This window comes from Phlebotomus papatasi, chromosome 3 (assembly GCF_024763615.1).
Source record: "Phlebotomus papatasi isolate M1 chromosome 3, Ppap_2.1, whole genome shotgun sequence".
Taxonomy (NCBI): domain Eukaryota; kingdom Metazoa; phylum Arthropoda; class Insecta; order Diptera; family Psychodidae; genus Phlebotomus; species Phlebotomus papatasi.
The window spans coordinates 76,612,550-76,627,571 of record NC_077224.1 but is presented as its reverse complement, the minus strand read 5'-3'; the positions used below and the strand labels follow the sequence as shown (position 1 = coordinate 76,627,571).

Sequence of the window (15,022 nt, the reverse complement as noted above, 5' to 3'; positions counted from 1 at the left end):
GGTTAGAAATCTTTCCTGTCCGTGCAGTGACTTTTTCGAGTTTAATAACTCCCAATCAAAAAAAAAAAAAATCTATTTGCGGTTTTCGGCAAAAGTAAAAATTTCGAATAAAAATTGGTGCATTGATCTTCCAGCCCCCAACATTCCTTCCACCATTTTGAAAACCCCCCATTTTTGTTTTCTCGATAGATCAATCCCTATGGCACCGATCGGGCTCAAACCTTCGTATGTTATTGTTGGACTTTAGATTAAAGCTTTCAATTAAAAGGAAAACTCAAGTCAACCCTCTGATTCGAGTTAGAATGGATCAAAATTTTGCTAGAAAATTTCAAAATGCCATTTATCTTTGTAACATCGGATCGGAAGTTCGTAAAACCACTGCTAGGAGCGCATTTATCAAAAAGAAAATTTTCTAATAAAGTTAAATAATTCCGGCCCTATGGAATGCATCGGATTAAAATTTTAGTATCTTATAGCTGCAATTCTTATCTATATAGTCAAGTGTGTTAATCCGGGCGCTTCGCTATCTGGATCGTTTATGACTAATCCACTTAAAATAATATTTTTATTTTTATTTCCGTAATGTAGTCACTACAATAGCATAATATAACTATTCAAGTTTGAGAAAAAGCAAAAATAATATTTTTATCCATTAAATAAGTGAGTTTAATCGACTTATTTCAATCTTGTGCCAGCTGGGTTCTTCATTTATTGTTTTTTGTTCAAACATTTATTGTTTGTTTCCTTGTGAAAAAAGTATTTTAAATCCAAAGGTTTAATTAAAAGTGAATTAGCGAAAAGGCGACCCAGTTAGTGCATGCTGACTTAATTCAGCATTATCATTATTTTATAAATTTTCTTTAATATTTTTGATAATTTTTTTTTATATTATGTTTCTGAATGAAACAGTGAATAATTCTATGGATTTGGAAGAATTAAAAAAGAATTTCATCAGTCCAAAAAGAAGTGTTTAAGTAGCACTCTTCGGAAAACGATCCAGTTACCCCACCTTACTATAATTAAAAAAAAACTTAAGTGAATCATTAAATAATTTTTAATTTAATTTTTAATTTTTAATTAATATTTTGACCTGAATTTTTCTTTGTCCGTCTCGATGAGGACTTGCAGATGATAGTTCAAAAGTCCACCAATGGTGGCGCTGCGATAGCGTAAAAATTCAAACTCAATTATCCCAAAAACACCATTATAAATTTTGATCAAATCTTAGCGTATTGCAGTTGCAGTCCGGCCAGCGAAAGTTCCGTATGGTTACAATAGAACCGGAAATATGGGGTGCCAAAATTTACGAAATCCAAAACGCCATATCTACGGTTCTATTAGGCCGAATATGATGAGTCGAAAACTCAATTTCCATAATACATAACCTTAATTATCTCGACTCTCTTTTAACCGATTTTGATGATTAGGGGAGACTGCGGGGCAAAACTTGTCAAAACGCATATTTAATTCTTTCACGAGCTCTGAGAAAACTTAAACGTTTTATAATGAGCATATTCTTATAGGAAATTTACTGCTCTACAACATTGCAGATGACTATTTTCCTCTATCTCGAAAGAAATGTGATTTTCGAATCATTTTCTAAAAGTCGATTTTGTAGAGATTCTCAAAATTGCTGGGACAAATTTTGTCAGTCTTCGGATAATTTGTGACGTTTTACTCTTGCAAACGTTAAAAATATCAAATACACATATTTTTATAGGAAATTTATTCCTTTACAACTTTGCCGAAGATAATTTTTCTCTATCTTAACGAGAAATATGCTTAAATTGAGCTAATCAGTATTGATATTTTCTGTAAGCCAAATATTCCAAAAATAGGGCTTAAAATTTCATTATTTTTTATGTTACATAATCCTTCCTCGAATCCCTTGAAACTTTGTAGGTTTAAGAAGGTTCATTAAGGCTATCTAAATATAATTAGAAGTTCAAGCCCCTGTCTTTTTCTCTCTTTTATTTTAGAAAATAGTGCATATTGAAATTTTCGTTTTGACCAATTTTGCCCCAGTCTCCCCTACTTCGGAATAATTGTAGAGGACATTTATATGTAATATTTCGTCAATATATCATTTTTTTTGCTCAGATTATGTCAATTGTCCGATTTCAAAAACAATTAAATAGAATTATCTCGGCTACAGAGTAAACGATACGATCAAGTTTTTCAGAAAGATTACAGAGGACATTATGATTTACATTTCAACCCTAGATCATCATTCTGTATAATATTTTTGACAAAAGAAAATGAAACTTGCTGAATAACATCTCCCAACTCCCAACTTTATCTTCAAATCGAATTTACATGCAATTCAAGTTTGTTAACGCTAAGTATCTCATCTACAATACTCTGATCTAAGTTTATTTGTTTATTTCATTAAGTAATTCGATTTCGAGTTGGAGGACTCTTCTTACGTGTCCAATGTCCAATTAGATTGGAATCATAAAAATGAACATTAGAAGATGAAAAATTACTTTTAAATTGATACTTTTCATATTAAATAAAAGCAAATAAAGAAGCTTTACAGATGTTATACTTATAATAAATGTTGTATGTACAACTAATAAAAATGAATGATTCAACGTAGTGAATACAGCGGTTATATTAGTCTTTAATATTCATGAAAATAAGCAAAAAGATGTAATAAAATAAATAAAATGTGGAATTATTTTTATGGATAAAATGATTTATTGCATTCCACAGTATTATTTAATATAGTTAGAGCAATATTATTAACACTGTATTTATTATTTGGATAATCACCAGATAACTGGTAAATAGATTAATGGTACTTTATTATTATTATTAATTTTAGAATATTAAATATCACTGTTCAAATGAGCAGTAGAAAGTTAAATTTGTTCAGTGAAGTCTCCGGCACACTTTTCAGATCGGGAAAATTTCATGAAATCAAAATTAGCATCGTCTTCTTTCTCAAATGTTTTGCATTATGGCTAACTTATTCCTTCGCACTTAAAATTTGATTGAACTAAATTGAATTTGGTGTGATGTTCAAAAGAAGAAGAAGAAGAAGAAAACTAAAGATTGAGACAGACAAATGAAATCGTTTGAGAAAGAAAGGGATGTGAATTTCGATTAATGTATTTTTTTTTATCTAAAAGGTGTCCCAGAGCTAATGAACAAAATTAATAAAGTAGTGAAATTATTTTATGGACGTTTTTTGGAAAGAAAAAATATTTTATTTTTACTTGGAATTGTCTTACTTAGATGCTTCCAATACATATTTTAAATCAGGAAAATTTCACGAAATAAAAATTCACAGCGTTTTCTTTTCTAAACATTTTGCATATTATCCTTTATGGCTCCTGCACAACATTTAGATAAAGATAAATTCATGAAATCAAAATTCACCATCCCTTTCATTCTCAAACGTTTTGAATGTTTTTCTCACTCGTTCTCCAAATTAGATTGAACTAAATTCAATTTGGTTTGATGCCTAAAAGAAGAAGAGTGCGAAAAAGTGGGATGGACTTATGCAAAAAGTTTGGGAATGAAAGGGGTCTGAATTTTGATTTTATGACATTTTCCTGATCTAAGAAGTGTGCCAGAGCTAGAACTCAAAATTAGATTGAGCTAAAATGAATATGGTGACGTTCAAAAGAAAAGGAAGAGTGGGAAATAGTGAACCAAATGCAAATCATATAATAATGGCTCCGGCACACCTTTTAGATCAGGAAAATTTCATACAATCAAAATTCACATCCCTTTCTTTTTTAAAAGTTTAGCATATGTCTATCCTACTCTTTTGCACTCTTCTTCTTCTTTTGAAATTCACACCAAATTAAATTTAGTTCAATCGAATTTTGAGTTCGAAAGAATGAAACATCTATATGCAAATTATTTAAGAAAGGAAGGGATGTGAATTTTAATCACATGAAATTTTACCGATCTAAATGATGTACCCGAGCCATAAAGAAAGAAATGTGAATTCTGATTTCATGAAATTTTCTTGATAAAAATGGCATACCGGAGCCATTACTGCAAAATTCTATTACTTCAATGTTTATTTATTTTTTCCCAACAAAATCCGAACCGTTTTATGAATTTATAAAATGTTTGGCAAAACATTTTAATAAATTTCGTGTTGAGTAACAGAAATAGATGTATATTTGTCTCAGTCATTCTCATTGGTAATTTCTAAAGCCTTATTTTAATTTTTATAAAAAAAAAATCCGATTGCAGAAATCAATTTATAAAATTCTCACGATATGTACATTTATCAGAAAATTTCTACTCAATTACAATCATTTTCTGACATCACGTGAATATCATTTTCAAATTATAGGCAACTTTAGCAAATTAAACTCAAGCACTTCAATTATCCCAAATATAAAATTAATTTCTCTCATTGTTGTAGCATTCAACAAACCATTTTAATTCTCACGCTCATCCAATTTTCCACAATGAACCAAGGAATGCTTGAAACAATCTCCTGGGAAAGCACAATTTTAGTTCTCTCTTGAGAGAATAAAATTCTACAGGGAATAATTCTGAGTATAGAATGAAAATTAGCAAGGAGGCAAAATATCCCAACACCTACAACAATTAGCAATATTGTGAAAATATCCCGGGTGGATAGAAATCCCAAAAGAATGATTTAATCAAATATTTAATTACCAAGAAATTAAAAGTTCAGGAAACTATTTTTGAAATATAAGTCCCGAGGCATAAGTTTACGTCCACCTTTGAGAATTTTAGATTCAGGTGAAAGGCAAAATTTGTCTTTTAAACATTATTAATATTTTGTTTGGCATTGAATGTAATTTTAAGATCATATTATTAAAGGACTGACCTTCTCACTGGACTGGACATGGCTAGCGGAGTGGCAACTCCGAGTGCCTTGATTCGTTGTTGCATCGTTGGGGTTGCCGAAGTGCCTCGTGGCCCCATTTGTTGTTGTTGCTGACTGACTGGCTGCATCTGCATACCAGCCATCATCTGTCCCGGCTGCTGTTCCGGCGACAGAGAATCCGGCGTATATCCTCGTGAGGGATCAAGTCCTCTGCAACAAAAAAATACACAAAAACCAACCAAATTCCAATATAGCTTTTACGTAACTTGGAAGAAAGAAAAGAAAAAAAAGAGCAGAGAACTTATGCATAATTCATTAGACTTCATCATCTTTCCAGACTTCCTTTCACTTTCATCTCATTTCTTTTCATTCACCTTCCCAAACTCATTCTTTTATTTTTTCCCCTAGGGGAAGTGCTTATAATTTTGGACAGTCTGCATATAAGCATCGATATCCTAAGTTTGAAGTGCCATATTTTCAATACTAATTGACTTTTCTTGTTACTCTCTTTTCAGAAGGATTGTTTAGAAACTTGGCAAGCTATTTATCATCTCATTTTTACTAAAATTAGTTTTAATACGTTTAAAAATGAATTGATATGTAGAGGTGAATTTGACTCTTATTTTGGACAACTTGGTTATTAATTTTTACAACTTGTCTGTAAATTTGGACAGATAATCCGCCTCAATAGGATGCCCATTGTTCTTCATTTCATGAACCAATCTTACCAAGTCCTCTTCCTGTTCATGTAAGGGAAACGTGGAATGTCACAAGAAGCCCAGAAACTTTCCATATCATTCATTAAAGTGAGTTGACTTCGGTACTCCAAGTACGTGCGGATTCGCTCATTCCCTGCCCTTTCCGGGAGCCTTTCAAGGCATTTCTCACTGCATCTCTTTCGTAGAGATGATGCTCCTTCATTTCTCCAGGCATTTGTCCAACCTAGTCATCACAAAAGCTAAAACTTCACGAAATTTCGTGAGAAAAACACCTGTCCAAAATAAGAATCATCACCTCACTGGTGAATGTCTTAAAAAATTTCCCATTTTTCACACGAAAAATATAATTCACAAGGCAAATCTCACTTCAGGTCAAATGTACAAATCATCAGTAACGTGAATCAACACAATATTCAATGAATATTCAATAATATCACTCAATAACAGCGAACAAACTTTGTTAGTACTTCACCAAAACTAAATAAGACTGAAGTAAGCCACGAAGTTCTGTCATATTTCTCGTAAGCAATTGCTCACACTGAATTTTCAACAAAGCAATTTCAACTCAAATCATATTCAAATTTTAACGTATTTAGTGTTAAAATATTCCAAAAAGAACAAATATTTAGATAGAATTCATTATTCATCAAATATTGGAATAAAAATCCATCATTTTAATCAATTTATTTTTAGTGTCCAATGTTATCCTCAAAGTGTCCAAAATAAGAAACTGGACAAAATTAGAAGCATTTCCCCTATATGAGAGAATTTCTCACACAAAACATCTCTCAAAGTGATCATTTTGTTAGAAGATTCACTGTATGCTTCACTTTTATTACTATCTCCTTGGAAAGACATCTATTATGCAAATAAACTGTTATTTTTTTATGATATATATCGAAAAGTTGATGTATCTTTTGAAAATACAAATTTTACTGAAGTACCAAACTTTTACTAATATTGTAAGTGAATTTTGTGGAGTTTTTGTAAAAATCTATTAGCATGATGACTCATTTGACATGTTTAAATTTGAGTGAATATAGGTATCCTTCATTAACAGAAGTTATAAGCTAATTATTAAGTTATTCACAGATGGAACAGTAATTCAGTTGGAAGATGGGATTGCTTAAAAAGGACGATTTTTCCCAAAGCTTTCGGCTAGGACACCAAGTCTTCTCTTCTTGCTTTTTCAATTGGTCTAGGGCTTCCCAAGGCATAGGATTTGGGGCTTTGCACATTAAATTACTAGTATTTTTCTTAATTTTAGTTTTCTTAATGATTTTTCTTGCTTTCTTTTGGTTTAAATTTCTTTGTGAGACTTACAAAGTCGTGTGAATTCCCATTCCAATCAAAGCAAGAAGATTCTGGATTTGTTCATTGAGGAAGAAAGCTTGGAATCCGAGCCGAAAGCTTTGGAAAAAAAATGTCTTTTTCTAAGCTACCCCATCCCCGGACGCGCACCGGTTCCCTATCATTAAAATTACTCCTTGATAAATATGTACGTAAAATTCTGAATTTAACTCAAACCAGTGATAAGCCGAGATAAGCATATGGTAGCTGAGATGCAATACAGACGATCACGGAGTGCGTACAACTTGGAATGCGAAAAATGTGATTTTGAGTTAAATTTTAGGGGTACAGAATCGCGTTGAGTGAACTGTTCTCAAAGGCAGAAACGGTTAACATTAGCTGCACGCGATTCTTTACCCCTAAAATTCAACTCAAAAACGAATTTTCATGCATTCCGAGTTGTACGCACTCCGAGGTCGCCTGTAAAGAATCTCAGCTACCTTAAGCTTATCTGGGCTGTTCATTTACTATTTTAAATAAATTGATCGATTAATAAACAATATCGATTATATGTTTATTAATATCGATTAATAAACATAAGAGATAGAGTCCGGTTAATTTCGATATAGTAAAGTGGTCTTCAGACTAGAGGTTTAGCCCAGTTCCCGAAGACCTCAAAATCCCAAACAGCATTCAATTTTATTGCTTTTTCTGAATTTAATAGGCCCTTTGTCCTTAATAATGCAATCCTAATGTATTTTTTTCAAAAAATCTTGATTATTTAAAAATTAGAGCAGTTAAGCCATATGGCTAAGTGTCAGGTCTGAAGCCCGTATAATGGGCGGTGTACACCGAGGTGCAGTTGGGACGTATGGGAAAGGTATCGATCTCAGTTCCAACATACTAAAATTTCATCGAAATCTTTTCGTAAATTCAGTGCTGTATTTCGACCGTATAGCTGAAGTTAAAGTGGGAAATTCGGACTGATCTTTTGTTCTTCAATTTGACTTTATTTTGCCAACGTTTCGATCCTTCATCGTATCTTCTTCAGGGCCTATTACATACAAATTCAATTTTACTAAAATACTTTTAAAACAATTTTTAACAATTTCTTTGGGACTTTAACTCACATCAAAGTCCTTGAGAGAACTAACTTCAGGGAAAAGACACAAAATGCAATACTTTTTACTCTCATAGAAAGGTCCATCTGGTGATGAGAGATTTGTCGCAGCTTCCTGTGAGAGTAAAAATTAGTGCATTTTGTGTCTTTTCCCTAAAGCTAGTTCTCTCAAGTACTTTGATGTGAGGTAAAGTCCCAAAGAAGTTGTTAAAAATTGTTTAAAAAGTATTACAGTAAAATTGAATTTGTATGTAATAGATCTGGAAGATCCCATCTAGGATCGAAACGTTGGCAAAATAAAGTCAAATTAAAGAACAAAAGATCAGACCGCATTTCACACTTTAACTTCAGCTTATCGTTTCGTAAACACCAAAAATGCAGCCCGGTAAAGACATTTTTGATTATAGCTCATCGAGAGAGGCACATCGAGGGAGTAGTAGGACTCACCGTTGGAAAGGTCTCGACCTCAGTTAAGATATACTAAAATTTAGAGAAAAAGCATTCCTACTCTGAAAAAAATGTCTTGTTAAATGAATAAATGGATTTTATTGATATTTACCAATTTGACAAAACTTTTTCTTGCATTTTAAGGCCTCTACACATTGGGAACAATTTTTATCAAAAATTGCTTTTTTGAAGGAAATTGCATACAGTGCTGTAGCCGGAAACGTCAAAATTCTGTCAAAAAAGCAATTTTTGACGAAAATTGCTCCCAATGTGTAGAGGCCTTTATATGGAAATACACCCTTTTGACAATTTTTTAAAAAGATTCAGTTGTCTGACGATTTGACAAAACTTTTCAATATTCTGTATAAAAGAACATTCTTTTTACAAACTTGTCTTGATAATTTGACAAAACATTTTTTCAGAGTATAGTTTTCGAAATATTCGAGATCGAAATTACGAAAATCGATATTTCGATTAATCGAACCTTCGATCAGGTAAGATTAGGACATCATAAGGGTTTAACGAGAGCTTTCCAAAATACCAATCTTTTCGAATTCTGACAATTAGATTCGGGAGATATGAGACTGGGGCCAAACTTTTTGTTTAATCGTAAACTCTTAGGCCCAGCTATAACATAGTATAATTTAAGATCGATCAATGCCATAACGACTGAGTTATTGAGCAATTAAAATTTGGGGGAGTATTCCAAAATGGCGGAAGGGAGGACGGGGGTAGGGAAGTGGATTTGATATTGGCAAATTTTCTAGACATTCTTCGACATTTAACCTTTGCCGAACACCACTTGTCGATATCTCTCGCCGTTCTCTCTCCAGAAGTGCTTATATGACGGAAATCGATTTTTGCCGTATATGATATTCGTGATCTATGAATGTCAAAACGCATATATCCAAAAAACATATTGCCGCAAGGTCAGATTTATTAAAAGAATATTTTAAAAATCTTAAGTTTACGAATCTGGCGTTTGTGTGAAGCCTGAAAGCCTTCTCCTATTTCAAAAGTGCCTCACATCTCTAATTACGAAAAAGTAATGTAATTCTCCCAAAAATGAATGCATTCCGTATAAAAATTCGAAAAATGAAAAAAAAATCGAGTTTTATATTGTATTAACAATCTGATCTATAAAAAAAACAATGCAAAAGAAAACTTTGCAACTAGCATTCTGAATGATAACAAAAAAAAAATGAATGGTATATTATAATACAAAGAAAGAGATAAAATTGAATACTCATTAATATCGATCTAAATACAAAAGAAAACGTGGCAAATTTAATGATTTTTTTATTCAAAATATTTTAATAAAATTTTACGAATAAAAAAATATTCAATATTAAAAGCACATTATTGTTAAAGTTGAATAGACACACTGATAAAATTTATAGGGGAGACTGGGGCAAAAAGTCACAAAACGGATATTTTATTTTTTTTATAAGCTACCCGAGCACCTCCAAAATTTCTAATTAGCACAGTTTTATAGGTAATTTACCGCTCTATAATTCTGTGAAAGCCATTTCCTCTATTTTTTAAGGAAATATATTTATCGAGCCATTTTCCAAAAGGTAATTTTGTGATCATTCTCAAAAATGCTGGGGCAAATAGTATCAGGCATAAGATACTATCACATTTTGATTCGCTTTAGTACGGGATTCCGTAAAATTAAGTAAAATACCTTAATTAGATATTTTCTAGGAAATTTATTGTTCTACATCTTTGTAAAATACCGTTTTCTCTATTGGTGTCTACACACCAGAAGCAATTTTCGCCAAAAATTGCATTTTTTAAAAAATTCTGACGTTTCTGCCTACAAAGGATAGGGGAAATTTTCTTTAAAAAGGCATTTTTTAAAGAAATATCTAATAGTGTATAGACGCCATATCTGAGCGAGAAAATCGCATTTTAAGCTATTTTACAAAAAACACACAAAAGACTGCAAATCGTTTGACCAATGCAAAGAATAAGCGGCGACACATAGCATTGACGTTTCTTTTCACCGTGGGACATCAGAAATTGTTTCGATTTTTGACACTTTTTGCTCCATAGCCTTTGTTACTTTTTACCCCAAGTGGTCGTTTTTAATAAAAGGATTTCTAGAGAAAAGAATCTTTGTTAAATTCTAAAAGGGACAGATAATCCTAACCGGCTTATGTAGGTGAGATTCTTAACGTGAGCTAACTCGGAGTGCATGCAAATTCGATTTGATGCTGAAGTAGGGAGACGCCATTCAGTTATCTTGAACCAAATTCGTGAAATTATACAAGTTTTGTATTTGAACCAAAATGTCAAGGATTTGGATGAACTGACAGAAAAGTGTTATATGGGTGAAATGTAGACCAGAATGTTCTCTATAATTTTCCCATAGAACATGATCTCATCGATTACTCAGAAGCCAAGATAAGCGAGGTTTTTTGTTTCTTAACTCGTTTTTTCATCCAGAGTGCCCCAAGTAGTCATTTGTTGAACTTCAACTATATCAAAGAATTGTTGTCTTTTGTGGGACTTTCCATTTAAAACCCTATTTTAAGTGTCTTGGTGGAGTAGAGGCAGTCAAATTGGCATCTGAGTGATTTCAAAGCGTTATTATGGGAAAAATCAATTTTTTCACACTTAAACGGCAAAATCGGAGTGATAGCGTAGTCTGAGCGGAAAATGATGTATGGACGAAATGTAGAGACAAATGTGCTCTACAATTATGTTGAAGTAATCATCAAAATCGGTTCAGCGACAGTCGAGATAATTGAGGTTATGTGATATTGAAATTGGTTTTTCGACTGTGGCGCCCCTGGTGTTGGTCCCACGAAGTTCAAATATTCTAGAAAGTTGTAGCATTTGGTGAGATCTTTCGTTTAAGCCCTCATTCATCAAAATCGGTCAAATAGAACCGGAGATATGATTTTTTGAATTTCGTGAACTTTGACCCCTCATATCTCCGGTTCTATTGAAACCACAGCGCGCATACGCACCATTTTGGAAACGTCCTAGACTGGACTACAACATACTAAAATTTCATTAACTTGCACAATGCCGTTTTTGAGAAAAGTGACTTTGAATTTCGATGAATTTTGACGCTATCACAGCGCCACCTGTGGTGACTTTTTGAACTTCCATCTGAAAGTGCTCATCGAGACGAAACCAAAAAGGTAAAATTTAGGTCGCTATGTTAATTAGAACCGGAGATAGAGGCCGGTCAATGTTCGAACTTTGACCCCTTATAGCTCGGGTCAGGGGTTATGGATCGACTTAAGGTTTTTTTTGTTTGATAGGTATAATCAACGGCTACAACATACTAAATTTTCAGCCCGATGCACAATGGAATTTTTGAGTTATTTAACTTTTAAGATTTAAAAATTTCCTTTTTAAAAAAAGCGCCCCTAGCGGTGGTTTTATGAACTTGCGATGTTAGAAGGGGAAGTGGCATTTCACGAGAGCTTTCCAAAAAGCCCTCACTTTTTAAATTCTGACAATTAGAACCGGAGTTATGGCCATTTTAAGAATTTTTTTTTGGACCCTTATAGCTCGGGTCAGGGGGGTCGGGGGACCTTAAGTTTGGTATTGATGGAAAGCTCTAAGGCCCAGCTATAACATACTAAAATTTGAGTTCGCTGAATGCCATAGGGGCGGAGCTATTGAGAAAACAAAAAAAGGGGGGTCTTCAAAATGGCGGAAGGAGGGGTGGGGGGTGGGGGGTCTATGCACCAAGTTGCAATTTTCACCCGATATATAACCTTTGCCGAAAACCGCAAGTCGATATCTTTTTTAGTTTAGGAGCTATTAAGCTCCAAAGAGCGGCCGGCCGGCCGGCCGGCCGGCCGGGAACGTAAATTAGCCACATATATATTCGTGATCAGGAAGTGCTGAAACGCATTTTGGCCAAATTTGAGGTCGATCGGACGACATGAAATTTTGTTAGGATTATAGTAGGTGAGATTGTTAAGAATCTCACCTAATAGATAGCGGATTCGTATTCAAAGAATATCCAGATAATTTGGGAAATATTCACCAGTGCATAGAATTTAATATAAATAGCTAATAATTGATATCTTCTGCACGGAAAAAAATTTTTAAAATAAGGCTAAAAATTTCGGTATTTTTTATTTTCTAAATTCCTTATTCAAATTCTAACAAACTTACGGCATTGAAGAAGAATGGAAAAATTTAAGCCCCTATGTTATTTATCTTGGAAGATATTGTATTTTAAAATTTTCGATTTGTAACTTTTTGCCCCAGTCTCCCCTACCCATTCAAAAAATAAAACAAGTGTAATTAAACTTTGCAGATTTTGCTTTAATTGATTTTGCGTCACTGAGTGAGTGTATTTCATAAAAACTTTCACATTAAACAAATTTGCAGAATTTATTTATTTAAAAATAAAGCATAGTAAATTTACATAGGGGAAGGCTTTCAGGCTTCGAACACTCGTATTTTCCCATATTACTTTAATTAATCTGATATAATGGCAATATCTTTAATTAGCTAGTCTTAAATCACACAATTCTGAAGTATTCGAAGCCAAAGTGTGTACGAAGCCTGAAAGCCTTCCCTTATATACCTATGCACATTTTAATTTTAACCTTTCCAATGTACAATAAAATGTGAAAAAAAATTGCAATCAGAATTACATCTTTGGCGTCAATAAAATTCTTTTGAAATGGAAAACTGAAAATTCCAAATCTTACTTCAATGTTAAAAAGGGTAGGAAAGACACCAATTTCAGGAAGGAAATCAATCATTTTCAACATGCGAATTTTAGTGGCATGAGAAAGAGTACCATTGAATTGAAATTCAAAGGACAAAGTCAAATGGAGAGGAAACAAGAATAATTTGATCTCTTCATGCTTTATTCACACATTGAAACTTTGTGTGTTCAGTCACACTGATATTGTGTTAAAAAAGAAATGTGTAAAAGCTTAAAAGCATTAGCAAAAGTTTCTTGGCATGAAAAGTTTTTCGTTCCAAAATTAATAAAATTTCGCAGATGAGTCCTTTGGAAAAGTCACACGCCTCATGAGACCACTTCAAAGTAATGAAAAAAATATTCTCCACACAAAAGTACACAAAGAACTTTCTGAGGGACTTCGTGTTATATCTAAATTAAGCATTTAAAATGATAGGAGTATAATTTATTGACCATTTGAAGCAATTTTGAACATTATCCTACTCAACTTCAACCCCCACCTTGTTTTCAAAATCGATTGAATTGTGTGTGCGAAATTAATTGAGAAGGAAATCAAATTTCAAAAGTGATGGCAGGTGTCAATTCAGTCTTGAGATAATTAACAAGAAGTGAAATATTTAACTTAGAAATATTGCTATAATGAAAATCTCTTGTGGCTTTCCCAGGGAAACTTTACATCAGTCATCGAGTTGGGAGACTCAACGAAAGACCATTTCCGATAAATTGAGAACTTTCGCTTGAAGGACATTGAAAGTTTTTACCATATTTGTGGGAGGAAAACTACAGCAAATTTACTACCTGACACTTCCAATGAAATATTGTCAACTTGGGGTATTTAAAATGAAGCGCAATACAGTCAGAAAGTAAAACCAATAAAATATGAGCTCAAAGTTTGCACTTTAAACTGAAACTGCAAAAAGCAGTTTTGATACTAAAATTGTTTTTGATGTTGAGTTTCCTGGTAAATTGTTTGATTGCATTTGGTAGTGGACTTATATTTCCAGGAAAATGAAACTATTCGAATCCCTCGAAAGCAGAAAATACTGAAAATAGTGAATGGAGTAAACAAATACTCACCCTTATTTTTTTTGCTAATATGAGTATCACTGAATAAAATCAAAAGAATGAAATATTGCTGAGATATTTCAATTAGAATGTCCTGAGGAGAATTCTGTAATTTTTTGTGGCATACTCACACGTGTGTTCGAAATCTAACAATGCCAAACGAGATTTTTCTCTCATATTGCATGAGTTCGAAAATGCGATTCATTGATTTTTTTTTAATGATATTATGCAGATACGGTTCGTCTTGGTTGATTTAATAAAATTCACTGTTATTTGAATTGCCAGAAATCTCAAATATGTGACTTCTGACAATGCCACGTGAGCTTAAATGGCAAAGTCACGGATATAGAATCACATTTTCGAAAAAGTTCTCCTGAGATTCTCGAACGCGATTTGTCATATGGCATTGCCAGAGTGTTAATGAATTCCCCTACCAGTTTAATTAGCTGATTTTCCAATATTACTTAAAAGATGATTGATGATTCATATTTTTTCACCGAATTGCGATACCCCAATTTACAAGAAAATATTTTCATTGTAAAAGAAAACCTGAAACCATTTCTAAAAGGCACGGTAAAATGTCTCATGCGTCTCATTACTGTCGTATTATTTACACCGTTTACCTATTCACAACCAATTTGAACCAATTTAAAAATCACCTAAAAAGATCCCTCAAAATAGGTCAGTAGTTATCATGTTCTAAAGCTGATATTGCCAAGAATATCGATTTTGATTAGTTTATTAAAAGACTATCCAATAGTTTAGATCTCGCTGAAAACGATTTTTTCGCCGAAATACTACAATAAATGGTAATAAACTTTGATTGGAGTTCGGATTTGATAATCTTACCGCTGTATCACGCCTAG

The 15,022-nt window shown here is 32.9% G+C and overlaps 1 protein-coding gene across 4 annotated transcripts in view; it reads right to left on the bottom strand.

Annotated features, from left to right (window-relative positions):
- Positions 1–15,022, bottom strand: part of LOC129805805 (palmitoyltransferase ZDHHC8) — a 79,247-nt gene that overhangs the window by 18,380 nt on the left and 45,845 nt on the right. For all 4 annotated transcript variants that reach the window (XR_008752129.1, XR_008752130.1, XM_055853976.1 and 1 more), the window contains exon 8: positions 4,826–5,035. Coding sequence is in view for 2 of the 4 variants with exons in the window: in XM_055853976.1 (XP_055709951.1) it covers positions 4,826–5,035 (210 nt within the window). In the remaining 2 variants the exon portion in view is untranslated. The remainder of the gene's footprint in view (positions 1–4,825; positions 5,036–15,022) is intronic.